We start from the raw sequence: 20,202 nt of genomic DNA, 5'->3' as shown, positions 1-20,202 counted from the left end.
ACTTAAAAAATTAATTTCTTTTAATCTATTTATTTATAAGAGTTGTCGAAGGTCTTTATGTTCTGCCTGCTTTTTTTTTTTTTTTTTTTTTTTTTTTTTTTTCCAAGCATGAATTATTCGAGGAATCCGATAAAATCTCTCTAGCGACATTTTGTAGGGTTAATTAGAATGATGGAATAATTACACGATATGTACAAGTAATTGTGGCGATTGTGTGTGGAATTATTGCAAACTCGAAATGATGAAAACTCGTTTAGCGGACGTCGTAACGAGTGTCAATTCAGTATATATCGTGCGAAAGAGCGATGATTATTAATCCCATCATCGACAGTCGCATTTTATTCCCAGTGTCGGCGATCATATACCTCGATTGACCCTACGTGCTCTCCTTTAGAGGAGTCGCTCCGCTCGTTTCATTCATGCGCGCATCTCGCGAGCGGCCGCGTGCCGGTCAACGCCGACGCCGGCGCCGCCCAGGAGACGACGACATCCGCGCGTCACGTACGTTTCTCGTCTTGTGCACGAGGTCGATCGGCGCGGCCGGCGTGCGCTTGACAGTTCTCTCTCTCTCTTTCTCTTTCTCTCTGTCTCTCTGTCTCTCTGTCTGTCTGTCTCCTTCTCTCTCCCTTTGTCTGCCTTTCTCTCTTCCTATTCCTTTCGCGACCGGCCGCCGATATCTACGATATCTCTGTCTATATATACACAAAGTGCTCCCGAATGGTGCCGTTCGAATTATTTTTCAATCAAATCTCAAAGTCGACTTTTTCTCCACGAAAATTTGACGTAGTAACTCTCTTTGACATTCAATTTCGAAATAAAACTTAGGGCGGATCTCTCAGATGGCTTATAAGATTTATCAACCCGCGAATTTTGTAGACCATGGATTTCATTCATATTTCAGTTTCAATATATTAATATTTGAATGGGCGCGACGTTAATTTAAAAGAGTATAAAACTTATGACATCTTAAAAGCCTTCCGATTTTGTCTTCTGATATGTCAACTTTGAACTTTTTCTCACCGTGAATCGGTAACACGAGCAACCAACTTGGCTGGAACTTCTTTTGTGTCACGCCGACTCTGCGTATTAAATTCGTCTTGCTTATGATTTGATGAGAAGTCGTTGTGCGCTCGTTAAGAGCGCATTGTTCCTCTGGAATATTCTTTGTGGTTTTGCTATTCACATATGCATATTACTCACCTTTTCCAGAGAAATGAAATTCTAGCTACACGTGTGTACTCGAGATGTTCTTTTATAAGATTTACAATCTCGCGAATTTATATCTCGATCGAGTAAATAACTCGATTTTCTCGAGGTAAAACTCTAAGTAAACTCTAGTAAATTTATTAATAGTTTAATATATTTTCCTTTATTGTACTGTGTAAATATTTATTTAAAAATGGTAAATATGTATATACACACAATCATAAAATTGAAAAATAGAATATATTTGCAAAATTCTACGTACATTTCTTTTTCCCAAAATCACATAATCATATCCTTTATAACTTTCTAATATTTTATGCTTATGTCTTTTTATTTATAAGACAATTTCTAAAAATTAAACTTTCTTGTCTCGAGGCATCGGATTAACTTTCACGATATGTTAAACTTGTGAAAATTTAAAATATAAAATATAAATCAATATGTTTAAAATTAATCTGACATTTCTTATAAATAATTTTTATATGCAGGGACATGAGTTACTGATTTGTTGATTAATTCCGCAATCGTATAATGAGTATCTTGTTATCGATAATTGGCATTACTCGTTCATTAACTATACTATTATCTAACCGTGCATTTTCTTGGAGATAATGACCCTTGAAATGGAAAATCATTTCTTGCCCGATATATATTTACCGCCTTTTTATACTAACTATCAAACAATCGTTTTGAAGAATTAATAAAGTTTTGAATTTATAATCGACTTGGGACACGGATGTTCATTAGGTAATGCAGAAGCAACTAATCGTTTGTACCTTTGGTACTATATAAGATATATATTTTAATAACTGATTTATATACTTTACATACTATACAAAATACCTTAAACTTCCTAATCTTATTTTTGTCAGTATTAAATAGCTTGAATTTGATCTTAAAATTTAATTTAAAATAAATTTTTTAGAAAATACATTTTGAGAAAAATTATCATCTACTGGAGTTGTTTTATGTTCACTATAGAATATTTTAATTATTATTTTTTAAAATTAATATTATATATAAAATAAAACTTAGTTAAAACTAACTGAGAAACAAATGTCTGCTATATGTAAATGTATGTATGTTTTGTACATTATACTGAGAATTGATTTACCAAAACTGTTTAATTTTTAACGTTGAGATCTGCGCAACTTTCTAACTTGCTTCACCATTAGAGTAATAATTAATTTTCTACATTTATTCACCACTATCTACATCTATCTAATTGAAAGAACGCTTAGTGATACTCAAAGAGAGAGGCGTTCTATAAATTATTCTCTCTCTGTTTTTCAATTAATGACAGTTATAAATTAATATAGTGTCTGTATTTTAATATTTTCCAATATTTGATTAATACTTGTCTGAACTTTCACGAGCTAAATCAAGTACCATAAATTATTACGAATTAATGTGTTTCGAAAATTCGTATTCGCCTGTCAAATTCAATTTTCGAAATAAAGGGTTCAATTAGAGTGCGGCGGTCGCCGATTCAGCGACCTTTCTCGCGTCCGGCCAAGTTCCAAGCTGTCGAACTGCAGAAACGAGCCTGTCGAGTCGGCGAAATTGTAAATTGCGAGCCAGCAGCGATTCAATTTCGACGATTGCTCGCGGCGTCTGCTCGAATCGCGGCCACACCGTATAACACATACACACACGTACATGTATATACATACGTAACATACGCAGAACATACGCAGCTTGCGAAATAATAATTGGCGAATTTGGAAGAACAATTCGCGCCATTCCCTATGCAGTGCCTGTCGCATTTTGTTGATTTTGAGGATATTCGCGTTTCGAGAACAAATTCGCGATAGTCGTTCTTCCTTTCGTGGAAGCATCCACTGAATGCGTGTCAACCAACACGCGAAATACATACTTCGATCACAGAATACGTGATCCTACACTGAATTTTTTATCGTTGCATGATTGTGTGTGCGTATGTTTATGTGTAACATTCTCTCGCTTCGTCATTCTATGAGAATTTATAAAATAACTTTTTGTCATATCTCTCTCAAAATGATTTTAATACTAGCACGTTACTAGCACGTTACTAGAACGTTAATTAATCTCATCATAATTTTTTTATTTTGCAAGAATTACGTAATATTTTATCTCTTAGATATTTACCTCTCTTTATCTTGAAATTATTTTTAGTACTAGTCATTTTCTCTCTTGCTTATGACTTTAATGAATAAGGTTTTTATATATATTTTTTTGAAAAAATTCTGTATTTAGAATTTAAAAAATTCATGCATACCTTAAGAATTTGAACCACTTATTTGCCTTGCAAATAACATATGAAACATTTATTTTTTTTTTTTTTTTTTTTTTATTTGACGTCAAGACGAAAAATTTTATCTTAAAACAGCAAAGCATAAAAAGCTCTTGAAGTATGAAATGTTTAAAGTATCATTTTTTTCCGTGAATTAAGAGAGTATAAATAGATAATCGAAACTTTTATTTTTTATTTAATTTTAAGTAAACGTGACTTTGGAATAAAAATTTAATTTTTAGTTTTTTTATCAATATATTCAATATGAAAATGCAAAAATTTATAAATAATGATATTTCACGATATCTTCTCAAAAATGTTTTCGTCTCGGAATTAAATAAAAAACTCGTTCTCAATGTTTCGTAAAGCGATTGAATCATCAATGCATTTATATAAACAATCATAAACTGGTTTGAGAGAATTATTACCTACGCTTAAAGCAATTTTTTTAATTATGCATATGAATACAGGTAGAGCATTTTACACTTTTTATTTTAATTAGCCAGCAGTCTTTATCTGAAATTGATTAAGTTATATCATAAATGTGACTTAAGTCTAATGCATTAGCCTCTCATTTCGAAAATAATTCCCCTGTATCTAACACATTTGTCTTTCTGTTATCGAGAAATAACAGAGGAATCGCAGAAGTACCATAAGTAAGAGAGAGAAAAAGAAACAAAGACTAAGCGAGAGAGAGAAAGAGAATACGCAAGACTCTTTCGGACTCTGTTCTTCCGGCCACGGGAACGTGAACAATGTGATAAGTGCGACATAATTTTTTAAATCGTATTTTCCTCTTATAATAAGCTTCGCTTCGTCGTCGATTAAGTTTCCAATTTGAATTACGGATGATTTGAATTTTTTTTTGCATTTCCCGTGTAAAGATTTTTTTTTACGCAATGTATTATTTTTCAATAAATTAATATAACAAGCACCCAGACTCGCTACATTTGCTAATGTTCAGAATTATCTCTTCGAGATTTTTTTTTTTTTATATAAAGCTTGAATACGATAAGACACTAAGAGTCGCTCGAAATCACGAGAACAGATCTCCAGACGGTTAGGAAAAAAACCGCAGGAGTAAATTCGTCTGGAGTAATTCCGTTCTAGTATCAAGTCGGCTGCCGCCGCCACCGCCGGTCGTCGGAGTATTATTAGCGCGCTCGTAAATAGCGGTCCCGGAAGTAGTGACATTAAAGATTGCGGTCGCTTCCGTAGTCGCGTAGTACGAGCCGACCGTGTACAACCGGATCTGCTACCTATATCTGTGCTGACCTTTGTCGAACAATATGGTAGAATGGCCGTTATTTAACGGAATGCACCGTGTAAACAAGCTACACTTGTCCGCTCGGGGATTTCTTGTAATGCCCAAAATGTACCTCGTACATTTGGTATCCCGCACGTCGAATTGGTCGAGGTAAACGAAAGAATGAACACATTCTTTCGTTTGCGACATATCTTGTATATAATATATATTTATATATATATATATATATATATATATATATATATATATTTTTTTTTTTTTTTTTTACAGATATCAAATTTTTTTTTAATATTGAAAATTTCAAATTTAATAGTGAAAAGATGGAGATGAATTTAAGAGAATATGATAGATATATATAAATATTACTTTTATATAATTATTTAAAAAAATATCATTATTGTGCGAAACAGAGAATCAAGAGACAGCAGTTTTTACTTTAGGCAAGTTCTGTCGCATAATGTTGTGCAGAACTAAAATTAGGCTCTTATAAATAAGTCGATCATGAAATCGATTTGTTATTTTTAAATCATGTGCGTTAAGCCGCGAAGGTCTTCAGTGAGGTAAATAACTCCATAATTAAGTCTATTAATCCATTTAAATCTTCTCTGAGAAAAAAATCACACACAACTTGTTTCTAAAAAATTATACTTATATCGGACACATTGCGTTATAATATATTATATTAAGCATTATAATTAAGATGCATATTTTAAAGAAAAGTAAAAAAATAAAATTTTAAACAAAAATCTTAAAGAAAAAAAATGCTCTTTTTGTTTTCTTATTTTGAATTTTATAAATTTTACTACTGTAAATAGCATTTTAATTTTGCTACTGGACTTGTTATGTGTTTGTAACATATATACATATATTATAGTTGTACAATTATGCTTATACATTATTACAATGAAATAGCAGCTTCAATTTTTTGTGAAACAAAATTGTAATTTTTTTTAAATATTGCAATTATTTTTTTTTTTATATTAAATTTTCAAATATTATTCAAGCACCGTAAAATCTGTTATAAATGATACCATAAATAATAACTAAAAATAAAGGAGATTATTAATAATAAATGTTAGTATAAAATTAAAAAATTATTAATAATAATGCATAAAAAATATATATGTATAATTTTTTAAATATATAATATCTCTCTCTCACACACGCACGTACACACATCACACACACAAGCGCGCGCGCACTTAATAATATAAATATCGCAAAATGATAATTTTATTTTCTCGTTTTTTAGGCAATAATATGACAGCGCGTTTTGTCACGAGCAACAACTAAAATTAGGCCCTTATAAATAGGTTTATCACATAAAATCGATTTGTTATTTTTTAATCCGTGTGCGTTAGCCCGCGAAGGTCCTTGCCGAGGTATTTTCCGCGCGACGCTATTTTCACCGTGCGTTTAATACATCATGCAGAATTGCTATGAGTCTGGAAAACTATGAAAACCGGGAACCGGGAAAAATTCGTTAGTAGTAAAAAATGATTAGAGAATATCAAGAAAAATCAGGGAAATCGGAAAGTATTTCTGGAATTTTTGTGGCCATAATCGAGGAAATGAGAATCATTTTATCGACCGTATTAATTAACATATTTAAATATTCTGCAAATTCTCAGTAAGAGTCATACAAAGAAATATATATATAAAACATATTATAGAGTATAAATATGAAAAATGATAGCTGACGATGATAAATCCGTCTTTTGCATTTGTACATTGGTCTTTATTTTTATTTTGTTTATTTAATTTGCTGTCTCTCTCTCTCTCTCTCTCTCTCTCTTTTCTTTCAAGAGAGAATTCTTACAAATGAATACTTTTTTTACATATACGTTACACATCATAATCAGTAATAACAACAAATCATGAATATTATCGTGCATGACAGTTAAACGGGGCATAATCAATTTAGTTGTCTGTATAATGGAAGAATGTTGTCTCACGATAATCTTTAATTATCCTTATTGGCAAGTTATAGCAAATTTATGCGTGTTCGATATGTTGGGAGCATACTCTCCGTAAGTATAGATTTCGCATATAGTGCTCCTGAGGGTTGCATGTATGTGTGGTTGTGTGTGTGTTTGCCTCTGTGTGGATGCACGTACATGTGTATGCGTCCACATGCTACTGAAGTGCACATCGTTCGATCGAGCAAAATATTACGTTAATCCCAGTTTCGAATATTCCGTTTATTTCACGTTAAATGGCGAACTAGTGGTGCTAACTCACTGCTGTGATAGTTGAAAGACGCCGATATCGGTTTCGTCGGATTTATAATTCTACAGATTATGACATTCACGTTAAAATCATGATGAGAAGATCATCATATATCATATTTATATCGTACAAGATATCCTGTTTCAATCGAATTAATATTTTCTCGAATTTGTAGTCGATTTTCTTAATGAGAATATATAGAACACATAGAAATCACATTTTGTCTTTCATAATTTTTCGATTTTGATATTAAATATCTAAATTGATACAGCCGCACAAGTAAAAATTCTGCTAAAAAATTTAAATAAAAAAAAAAAAATGTAAATTACGTAAAGAATAAGATACATCTTGTTATCTACTTGAGTCTCCTAAAGCTTACGAAATTTCATCTTAATTCGCTCATAACTCCAAAAATATAAATGACTCGATGGTTTGGTATTAAGATTTTTATTTCTCTATTTAATGTAACATATATACAACTAACTTTATCGCATCACCTTTTCATCATAAAATGAAGAATCCAAGAGTTCATGACGGCCTGCAATAATTACGTACGAAGTGTCAGTGTATATATATGTATATATATAATAGTTATATTTTTATCCATTTTTATTCACAGCTTATACATTGCCATGTTGCACCCCACGACTCATGTAAGAATACTTATGATACTTTGAACTATCGAAGTATCGATATTTTACCTTCGATATATTAGCCAACGCACTCATTAACTATCACTTTATAACCATACCTTTTTGGACACACACGTGTTTGTAGGAAGCTCGTTTTTTTTTTCCTCGTTGCAAGATCGCGACACCGGATCTATAAATATTCGCCACATATAATGTTACACTCCGAATAAAAGCCGCCCAATTATTCCACGTATGCATGGCGAACAATCGCTGAGCTAACGATCAACAAATATGTGTATACGCGGCTTTTCTCTCCTATTCGCGATGGCCGATAAACACAGATAAGCCGATAAAAAACGTTGTGAGCTCCTCGGGCCCGTGTGTGAGCGGTGTGTTTAAAAATAGAGCTCATTGAATCGCTGAAACTCCTGTCGCTGATTGCGCAATCACGCGATCGCTGAAAACACGCGGTCGTTAATCGCGCCTTAATCGCTTTTATATAGACGGGATCGCGTAAACACTGAAACGCGTGCGTGACTTCGTATAAGAGTATAATTCCACGGCGCGTCGATACCTCGAACGCACGCATATCATATCCAAAAATATTAAATATATAGGGTGTTCATAAATTGGCAGAAGATGGACGCATAACTTTGTTTTTTCACGAATATCAGAGGGATATTTTTATATGTATTATCGCAAGTATCGAGAGAGCCATTATTTCTTTATTTCTTTCGATATCTTAGCAGTTAAAATTTTGATAGGATGACATTTTGCTTGTTATGTAAGAAAGCATTTTATTTTATCTTACAATTATCTTACAAGATATAACATTATATTTGTTATGCATTTTTCACAAGTTTTAGAGACCCTACGCTACACGGCTCTGACAAATTTCTTTACACTAAATATTTTACATTAATTCGCGAAATAATAATAAAAAAACAGAAATTAATAAAAGGAAAATAAAATTACTTTCCATATATCTTGTATGTACAAGTAAAATAAATTTTATTTATTATACTATATAAAAATTGTAGTATAATATATATTAACTTATATATAGAGTATGCGAATATGTAGAAATTATATAATGTCAAGTCAACAACACATATAAATGTCATACAATAATTAGCTATTTTTAAAACCGAAATAGCGATGAAGAAAACAAAGAAACCCAGAGCAGAAACTACAGTTAGATATATTACTTTTATATTCATACAAATGATTCTAAGCAGTCTAATATTGAAGTATTCCTTGATTATTTATACAATTTTACGCGATTTGTTTTGCCTTAAATATTTCCGACAGCTTGAAATGATGGAAAATTGACTTTTATTTAGCTGAAGAATGTGTCGCTGAAAATAAGATCACGGTATCGAGTAGGTATTAGGATGGGAGAAATGTTAAATATTTTTTCTTTGCTAAATACTTGATATCTGAAAATATAATCGATAATGTTAATTCAAGTGAAATAATCCTCAAACGTCATGCTTCAAGAGTCAACTTCGAACGTCACATTGGAATCCAATAGATCCGGCAATTTCAATCGTAAGCTCTTTTCAAGCATCTCTTTTCATTTGCAAAATCGGTTGAGGGGATTATGTATGTGCGCGCGCGCGCGCGCGCGCGCGCGCGTGTGTGTGTGTGTGTGTGTGTGTGTGTGTGTGTGTGTGTGTAAATCTTATGAAGATGTTGAAGTTAAAAATCATTAGTTAAAAATAATTAGCAAAGAACGTCACAGAAGGTTTCACCACACCTTCTAAAAGCCTGTGACGCACTGTACTCCAACGTGACGTCCTAAGGTTAATTGTAATTTACCCTTCTTCTCAAAGGAGGGAAAGGGTAGATCGGTTCGAGTCGCAGAAAAACCGATCACTTTATCGGTACCTCACCTTTACTTGGGACGCAACATTTTATTCCTCGGGAGCGTCCCTCTTTAATAACTAAAATTGCTTCCCTACGTCAGTAGTGTTATATAGCCATTTATTTTTAATCGGTGCTCATTCAGTCGCGCCTGAACAATGTACCTAACGGCGTTGGCATTCAGTACGGGAAATAATGTCACGATTGTGCGCCAAAGGCCTCGTCGACAGGACTTTTACAGCCGCGCAACTTTTCACGTGCATTGTGCGCGTATATCGACGACGAACGATAGAATATATTCTTGGGAGGGGAAAAGAGAAGAGGGGCGATGGGCGCGATTTATAAACAATTATTTCTATGGGGAACCTGGACTGAATTGATCCCTGAATATAATAGTGCATTTCCCTTACTGATCACTGTAAATTGGAATTAATTTTTAAAAGCATATTTTATATGCAATATACTTTTTTTTTTTTTTTTTTTTCATCGAAAAGAAAAAGAGAAACATTGTTTAAGCAAAGAGATTTTTTAACTATTCACAGTTTTAATATGAAGCTTTAAAATAATTTACAGTTTAATTGATTCACCATATATGTAATTTTTATAATACGTTATTTTCCGAAAGAATATTAAATATTAGGTCCATTTAAATAGACATTGTAGCGGACAGAGACGCGAAAGGATTAAACTGTAATTATTGTAGATTGCTTTTTCGAGAGTAGTCTCTAATATAGAAACTCAAGAGATTTAGTATATGTTTATAAATATTAATTATTATTCAAGGCAGAAAGAAAGAAAACTAAAATCAAAAGACTATAATTTTAGTAATTCAATAGTAATGCTAAAACGATGTTAAATCAAACCCGAAAAAGTATTATCAATTTGCGTTTCCAACTAGTTTAAACTTTAAACATGTCGGAAAATACCACTATTCTCGCTTACTCGTATTCCTTGATTAGGTAATAATTACGGACAATTAATTTTAGGCGGAAAACAGTGACATATCCACATACAGAATGTCGCACGATAATAAAACAAACGAATTAAGCGATTTCGGAATTATTCTTTATTAGTTCGAGAAGTTCAAATGTACATTGACTCAATTTTATAACGAAGTTATAATGAAGTAGTATGTATATAGAGTGTTGCATGTCATACAATCGCCAACTTCAATGAGACTGTATAATGTATAGATTCTTCGACTACTAGAGAGCCAATTTTTCTTTGAGAAAATTATCGAGAAATGAAAAAAAAAGAATCTTGTCTGTCTTCTTTAGAAAAAAGATTGTATGTTAAATATATATATTTCTATCTCTCAATATATAACATTGTGAGACACTCATGCTACAATGTATGCTGTTATGCTATTTATGCTTGATTATTTTAATTACATAACTTCAACTATCGACGCAACATTGTCATGCGCTATTATTAATATGTAATTATATTTCATGATGTGTATATAATTATTAGTGTGATTATATATTGATTATATATTATTTATTTTTTTTATTATATTTTATATGTATATATATATATATATATATATATATATATATATATTTGCGATGCGCATGCACGCATGTATGTATATTATGTATGCGTGTACATACATAAATGAAAATATTCGTCAAATTGCTTAGATAATATATCTCATTCTGCTTCAAAATATTCACATGAAAGTAAAAAATGTTTGAATATTTTATTACGTACGATCCTCGCAAACGGAATAAACTTACGGAGCTCCGTTTAGGGGATGCCTTGATCTCTGGTGTTTCGTTAAATTTATTGCGCGGTTTATTTCCAGACTGTGAGACTTAATTCTTCATTTCTTCAAGCTGTCTTTACCATAATTTTGAATTTGTATACGTGTCACTTAGCAAGAACTAATTTATATTAACTGTTTTTTGTATCACGATTTATTGGAATTTATTGAACGAGATAAAATTGATTTGTTTAATTATCGTACAAATAACTTATCGCATAAGTGTTTATATAACCAATATCTTTTTTATTTTTTAACAAAATTATTAATAATATAAATAATATGATATCAAGAAAAGATATAGCTAAGATGACTTGATTCGTGTATATTTTAACCTTTCGAATATTTTTAAAAGTAGCGACCGATAATTCTACGACATCCTACATAATTTTTATTTATACTTAATCATCATGTCCGATGCGTACAATACGATGTAAATGTACAGCACATCATTCGCATAACTCATCAACAAGAAGTGAGAAATTAAATTACGGTAATCACACGCGCGTACTGTCACAACACGGAAAACCGCGAATAGACAAACCGCATCCGCAAATGTCGATAATGCGGTCGCTAACAAATTCTCTTGACTGAGTGAAATCGTCAAATGCCGAATATCAATGAATGTTATTAGACAATGTTGAAAAAAAGTCCAATTGTAAGATACTTATACGACGTCACTGTGAACGCTACTTTTATTTTTTTACGTATAGATATTTTTAGTCATCCAATAATGTGGATTTTTAACACAAATTTTTTAAGAAAAAGTGTTACGAGTGAAATTTAGAGTCAGTTTTGTATCTTAGTAAAAAAATAAACGAATATTGATGTTTGAAGATTTGTGAAAATATGTCATTTAGAGAAGAAATTATATGTTTCTTAAATTTTTTTGTTTCATTTATATAGCTTTCTACAATTCACTTTTCTATATATAATATATAATAGATAATATATTCAAAATAATTAAAGATATATATCCAAATATTTTATTTTTCACGGATTGAAATATTAAATCTAATTTGATATTTTTTATTTTTTTGTTAATCCTGTTTCCATTAATTTCTAAAGTTATCAAAAATTTATTAGGTAGATAGTAAATTATTATAGAGATTGCAACAATCATGATCGCATATGCTATTCGATTGTTAAAGCATACAATTTATACTATATCAAAGAAATTTGCATATATGTCAAATGAATCAGAATTATTTTCTCAAATGCTAATATTACTATATTATTCATTACAATGCACATTCAGTGGCTTGTATTATAAAATATCGAATAATTGTCTTAACATTCACGTCTTTAATTCTCAATAAAATCTAATTTTTTTTAGATTTTCAATTACCAGCGTTTATTCCAAATGATTTAAAAAATGTAATCTTTCAATTGCTTAAAACAACGTACAAACGAATATCGTAAAAGTAGTACAGAATGTATATTGTTATATGAGGAATTATTCTGGATACCTTTTATCATCTCCATCGTTCTATTTTTATAAAAATATAAATTCGACAACTTTATTTTGTACAATATCGAAAAATATTCAATTTAAAGCAATAATTTAATTTAAAGGAGTGATTTTTTTTTACAAGTTAATTGTGTCAAAAATAAAATAATAAATAACAATTCTGTTCCCGGACTGTGTGTAAAAATGGATCGCGATAATGTAAAAGGAAATTTTTACATTGATGTATAGTGTTCCAGATTATATCGACTTTTAATTGAAGAAACCTTATGGTGTATGAGAAAAATACAAAGGAGGATTTCGCATGGGTTAAGAAAATTTGTACAAACCACGATTACAATTTTTAGAAAACCACTCGTAGTGCGTTTTCTTAAGAGAAAAAATTTCTAGTTTTTAATTTATTATCGTGATATTATGATTATTGTTATGTAGTTGAAAATCAAGAACTTTTCTCCCCCTTCGAATAATTATGAAAATAAATCAATATTTTGTGTCCAAATAATTTACTTTTACGCTTTAAATTATTAAAAGATTTTTTTAAGAATTAAACGAAATATATTTATAAAATACTTACTTTAATCTTTTTATAGTGATAAATTTTACATGCAGCTGTTATAATTAAAATAAAGTTGTTAAGATAAAGTACACGATAAATTTAATGGTTTAATGTTTACAACTAATCAATTTTTATCTTCATCTTTCAATACATACATATGATAAATAGAATCATATTAAATAATTAATATAAAATAAATACATATGTATAATATTATATAATATATTCTGAAAAGAGAAAAAAGACAAGATTATTAAGTATTTAAAAAATATGTACATATTATCTAAAACTATATACATTACAAGTATTCTCTCTCTCTCTCTCTCTCTCTCTCTCTCTCTCTCGTACGCGCGCGCGCTTTAACGTGCTCTCTCTCTATCTATCTTCCCTTCTCTCTTCCTCTCGTCCTATCTCTCCACGTCGGCATCTATCGACCCACCCCCGGCAACGGTGGAGCTTCTACCGCCCTGGAAAGCTTCCGCGCTTGGCGCGTACACGTTCGTCGATTCGGGCTTTTCCCTTCACCCGTGTACGTCGAAGAAGAAGGGTGTCGATCGTCGTCGTGCCTCTTTACAGGGCGGAGCAATGCCTCGTCCTTATGCGAGGAGGGCGTCGTGGAATCCGCCGAAAGAACAACTTAACTAGGGTTAAAATAATCAAATATAATCGTATTACTTACATTATTTGAATAAATTTGAAGTTTAAGAACAAGAGATTAAAGTTACACAAACATTTAAATTTAAAGTATTACAGAATATAATAAAAAATAAAATATTTTACAACACACTACGTTTTATTCAAATATTACAACATGTATAAAATTGTGTACAACAAAGATTATTTGCAACACACAATGTAATAAATTCGATGTAATGTGCAGTAATGTGACAATTTGTAATGTCAAATCGTCTACGTTTAAAAAAATCAAATTAACTTATATATACAATATATATAAATTAAATGACAAGTTAATATATAAACCTAATTTTGCATTATTTGCAGAATTTTATCAAAATTATCTGATTAAATCTTAAAATCGCAGACATTTCGGTATTCGAACGTCTACTAAGTATACCTGAGAGAGAAATCTGTTTTACATAGATTTACATAAATATTTTATAGATTTAATTCCTGCCACTACAATATAATATATTTCGCACATACATATAAAAGTTATTTTTTACTTTATGGTTTTGCATAGTTTTAACATTTTAGTACAATTACTTTGAAAGAAGCTAAAAAAAAACACGTTATACCGTTGCAGAATTAATTCTAGTTAAGTCATTTTCTCTCCTCTACGCGTGTTTCCGATCCATTGTGTCCTTGGTGATAATCGTACAAGATATCATCTCTCGAATACGGCACTGTTCGAGCAAAGAGAATGGATACTTTGGTATACTACGATCATTCCTAGCAACCTGTTTTAAGAAGAAAAACAAGGCAATGAAGATAAGAAAGATAAAAAGTGATGTCTCTTAAATTAATCATCGGACTTAAATGCCAATGTCTGTCTGATTCTCACACTTGTACATTTTTTGAATACGTGGCGTAATTTACAATTCATATCATCTATTTTAAACATTTTTTGTACATTTATTCGTTTCTTTTTATGTTAATCTCTAAAGATGTCATTGAAAAAAACCTTGGGAAATTATAAATTTAAATTTTATGATATCAAAGATTGCAAGGCTATTGATTGGTATAGTATGATTTTATGTGAATCTTAAAAGATTTATTATTGATTGAAATCGCAAAATGCAAAACAGCATAAATTCATGATACCGGATATGAATTATTGATATCATTGTATATTTATATATAAAATAATTAAGTTTATATAAATTTTATCAAAGAAAATTTTATTATCGATATGTAAAAGGGATAGATTTATACCAAAATACTATTTCATCATCTCAAAACATTGATTACGAAATTAGTATTAGTTTGAATATCACGGTTTTAACCGAATCGCGATTTTTGAAAATACGAAAGTCAAATAAGCGAAATTATAATCATCTAATCGGAATTTTGATAAAAGGAATCTTTCGTAGCGGGAAGGTAATTCCGTAGAGGGTTGAGTTTCTCCTCTTTCTCTTCTCTCTCTTTCTCAGTTGAACGAGAGTTCTAGTTACATCATTGAAGGAATACCGGAAGAGAGCCTGGATTGCGTGTCTACCATTGGTCTCGTTCATTCATTAACCCGTTCTTCGCTCGCTCCTTCTGCCTTTTCCTTTTTGCGTTCAAGAGTCAATTTGAATTGCGCGATTTCGCGAAATTGCTGCCAACATCGTTTTATGTCTTGACATAATTAGAGAATGTTGTTGCAAACTAATATTAACTTGTTAGTATTTGCGCCACGAATACGTGTCGTTTGAAATTAAAATAAAGTATATAAAGAGCGATCTCGAAATCCATTGATGAATTTTATATATATATATATATATATATATATATATATATATATATATATATATATATATATAAACAATATATTTTTACTACACGATGTAAAAACAGTGTAAAAAATATGTAACTAAAAAATATAAATGAATAAACACCGGCATATTTTTACGAAAATCTATTTAATTTTATATTAATTATTAAAAACAAGATAATTGAGTATAATATATATAAAAAAACCTGCCAATATATTTTCTGTTCAGTTTCCTGAAAAAATACTCAGCAGAAGTATATAGTCATGTAATTTAGTTAATTATATATCTTAATTAACTGTATTGCGAATAATAATATCGTATGCATTAAACGTAAGAAAATTAACATTCGATACAATCATCATGATGTAATCATTGACATTGATCGGTGATAGAGTCGTAACTTGGTGAAGATATAGACTTCAAAGAGAGTCTTAAGCACCTAAACAAACAAGCACGACAAACGTACTGTTCGCGTATCAAATAATCGCACTGTTGTTGCACGTGCGAGTCTCGTCATTGCATAATAACTGACAGAGATTTAAGCGAATCGAAATTTAACAAAATCGACGAACACGTCCAAGTAGATTTTTCTTTAAAACATTAACAAAATTGACATTCTCTTATAGATATTTTAGCAAAAGATCGGAAATCTATATATAATCTATCACTTCTAATATATCGAATATAATGTGTGATGACCGGAAAATGATTTATGAAAAATAGATTGGGCCCGGTCTCTTGTGTATTTGTTATTCAGTAAAAAGAACAATATAAACGAAATCATCCAAAGTAGAAATTTTTTAATTATTTCACGTCACGTATAATTTCCACTTAATATTTAGAAATAAAAAAACACTAAAATTTAGTTTCTTAAATAATATATCTTAATAATATTATATTTATTATATAATAAAATAAAATATAATAATTAATATATCTAAAATTCTATAAGATTACTTAGATTTATTTAATAAATCCAGAAATGTAATCAACAAGTAAAAGGAATTCCGTGGATTTAACTGACGAATTCCTATTATTTTTACGCAGAGTTTTTTTTTATTTTATCCATATATATATATATATATATATATAATGGTATAAAGCAACTCTCAATCGAAGGGTGTCCCGTGCATTTTTTCGATTGATGACACACGCCCGTCTTTTTTATCGATAAAGGCGTACCCCCGTATGCCCGGTGGCCTTTTTGCATCCTCATTAAGGCGGAGAAAGGCGTGCTTGTGGGCGCGCGAAGCGTCTTTTCTTGGCGACGCGCATAAAAAGCTCTTTCCTCTCTGCACCCAATGTGTCCCTCGCGTGCATGAAGATCGATTCAGGTTACGCGAGCTTTGCACGCCCAACGTTATTACACAGCTAGAAAGTAACAAACACTCCCCCTTCCCTTATCTAAATGGAATCGAGAGCAATTCCGTGAAATACTGATACCTGGAAGTCCGTAATTCTCCTGCGATCGTTTAATATTAATGAGAAATCTACTTTGACGAAGTTAGGAAAAATTTCGAGGAAAGCTATCGATTGAAACTTTTTGTAAATATTCTACAGTAAAAGTGCGTTGATAATTAAATCCAGAATTAAAGTTGAAAGGTTAAAAAGAATAGAGATTGAAGAATTAAATTATAAGGATGAACTGAATTTATAATTTATAAGGTCCACTTTGAGCATTTAAAGTAGATCATTCGAATTATCGATTTAACTCATTTTCTTTTATCGAACCTTTCAACTTTTAAAAAACTCACTCATTTTCAATCTTTAAATGAACAGTGATTTGAATCATGATTTTTAAGTTTAGCTTTAGTAATTCTTTTTTTATCCGGATAAAGATCTAAATTTTATTTAAACCGTCTATTTTTTCTTTTCGCAGTACTATTTTATTCGAAAGTTCACATGTATTTCTTATGACTCATTATCGGACAAAATTAAACACATACGTATTTTTCTCTGAATTATGGCCCAAGCTTTTTGGTAACAGAAATTTTTATTTTATTTATCACTAATTGGAAATGAATTCTTTACATTATTACATATAATGACTAAAACAATTGAAGAATTGCTTCTTTGATTATTCTATTGCCTAATAAAAATACAACACATAAAAATATTAGCTTTAATTTTAAAAAATCTATTTTATTAAGAAAATCTTGGATTGTGTTTTACTTCTCGTGATTTCTTTTGTGTACAATAACGTCTCTTACATAGCAATTTTCTTCAAGATATGAATAGAGACATGAAAATTTTGAATAACATTTTTAATGTAGAACATTATTATTATGCTCGCCGTTGATATTCGTAAGATTAAGAAGGCGTTACGCGTGTCGCACGGACCGCGCGGACGCGGTTCATTCATGATTTCGCGAGGAAAAACGCGACAGTGGCGACGAGCGCCACCTACACCCGGGGGTCCCCTTACCCCTTTGCCCTCGCCGGCCATCCCCCGTCTACCATCTAGCCGGCATAGCAGCCCCACCATTCCCCAGGAGCGGACAATCTTCCCGCGATCTTCGTATCGCGCGAGTCGCGAGATGATATGAGAACGTATTGAGTTAACGGCAATCATAATTATGAGAATTGTTTCGATTCGACGAATATTTACGCGGGGACACAGTGGATTAAATATGACGAACTTTACCCGTGTGAGTGCGTAAACGCTTTTCGTTCATTTATACAACGTCATTGTTTGTTTCATTTATAATGTTCGCTGCGGATTATTATAATAAATCTGAGCAATAATATCGTAATCGCATAATTATATAATCAGATATTATACATTCTGTTTTTTATATATATAAAAATATCTTGCACTTTATTATTTCGTATAAAAAGTCACAGTTTTCAGGATATGTTCCAATTGGGAAACATATGCTCCGTACAGTCTCAATTCAAGAGAGGCTGTCATTCATTTATTATGACAGCTAATCAAGGCGGAAACTTTGTTACAGGAACCGGCGAGTCGGGCAAGTCCACGTTCATTAAGCAGATGAGGATCATCCATGGCTCCGGCTATTCGGACGAGGACAAGAGAGGGTTCATCAAACTTGTGTACCAAAACATTTTCATGGCGATGCAGTCCATGATCCGGGCGATGGATCTCCTGAGGATTCAATACGGCGTTTCCGCGAATATAGTGCGTAAACGTTTCATAATTAATTAACATCATCATATGTGCGTTAAATTCAACATTCTAATATAAATATTACAAAGTGACAGTTTATAGTATATAAAACTTGAATAACTTCGAAGATAGTATCCAGAGCATTACATATATTTTTTAGCTTTGTTTAATTAATTTTCTTATTTTTACTTTATTTTGTATTAATTAATTTTGCATGCTTTCTGAAATATATCACGTGCTACCAAATATTTTAACGTTTGACGTTTGTGTTGGACACAGGTCAAGCTACGCACTTTTAAGAGTTAATTAAACCGTATTACACGCATTATCGTTTTCGGACACTCACTCGGCGCTTTTTCTACTTTTTTACCCTCAGGAAAGAGCGGAACTCGTGCGAAGCGTGGACTTTGAGACGGTGACGACGTTCGAGAGCCCGTACGTAGAGGCAATCAAGGACCTGTGGGCGGATGCCGGTATACAGGAGTGTTACGATCGCAGACGGGAATACCAACTCACGGACTCAGCCAAGTAGTGAGTATTTCGGTTGCATTGCGCCCTCCTTTTCGCGGGGGCGGCGCGCATTCCCTCGTCTAGTACGTGTCTTATCGCTAACCGAGAAGTGTGATTATTTCTCGTTCCTTTCCCCGCCTCTAACATTGGCCCGGAGTCTTTCACGTAAAATCCATATAACCGTTGATAGAGGATGACTCAGGTTCTTACCACGTTTTTCCTCTTTCTTTCGATTTTTCCTTCGCAAGAGCGTCTCGAAACATCGAATTAATTTTTTTTTATAAACAGAGGTCCGATAAAAGATTTAAATTACACGAGTGGACGGCTAAAGATCAATTCTTCGTTTAATTTAAAGTTCAGTTTAATTAGCAAATATTTATAGGCATAATGTCCAGAAGTTGTGAAGAGAGATTGATAGTATTTGATGAAAATCGCGTTATAAAAATATCGACTTTCGAAACTAGTTCAAAAGTTTATCGAAAGAAAGAGTGGAAAACCTGATATCATCCTGTAATTCGTTAAGGTTGATAAATTACATCCGAAAAAGGAACTTTCAAAAAATATCAACGAATATATGCAACAGCAAATGTTATAAATATGACAATTGATAATATTATTCGCAAATAATATAGTCTACATCTTAATTCATTTTGATATTCGATAATCGCCAACAAGTCAGTTATTAATTCTAAACTTGGCGAAACTAAAGAAGCGAATTTGAGATTATGTTATAATGAAAGATACGTGAAGAAAACACATTCTAAATTTCGCGCTAAAAAATCTATAACGCACGAGATTCGGAACTCTTATTTTTTTCCCTTTTAGAAATACATTTCTGTGCTTGCTTATAAAAGGAAAATTCATTTAGA

At 31.5% G+C, this 20,202-nt stretch overlaps 1 protein-coding gene across 9 annotated transcripts in view; it reads left to right on the top strand.

Moving 5' to 3' along the window:
• Nucleotides 1-20,202, top strand: part of Galphaq (G protein alpha q subunit) — a 33,221-nt gene that overhangs the window by 1,916 nt on the left and 11,103 nt on the right. For 8 of the 9 annotated variants that reach the window (XM_072904424.1, XM_072904422.1, XM_072904421.1 and 5 more), the window contains exons 2-3: nt 18,651-18,835; nt 19,200-19,354. In XM_072904424.1, coding sequence (XP_072760525.1) covers nt 18,651-18,835; nt 19,200-19,354 — 340 coding nt within the window. Of the gene's footprint in view, nt 1-18,201; nt 18,345-18,650; nt 18,836-19,199; nt 19,355-20,202 lie in introns of those variants that run through there. The other variant, XM_072904429.1, reaches the window with a different exon arrangement.

The sequence above is a fragment of the Anoplolepis gracilipes genome, chromosome 13 (genome assembly GCF_047496725.1).
Source record: "Anoplolepis gracilipes chromosome 13, ASM4749672v1, whole genome shotgun sequence".
NCBI classification, from domain to species: domain Eukaryota; kingdom Metazoa; phylum Arthropoda; class Insecta; order Hymenoptera; family Formicidae; genus Anoplolepis; species Anoplolepis gracilipes.
The sequence above is the reverse complement of the archived record's forward strand: the minus strand, read 5'-3'. Positions and strand labels throughout refer to the sequence as shown.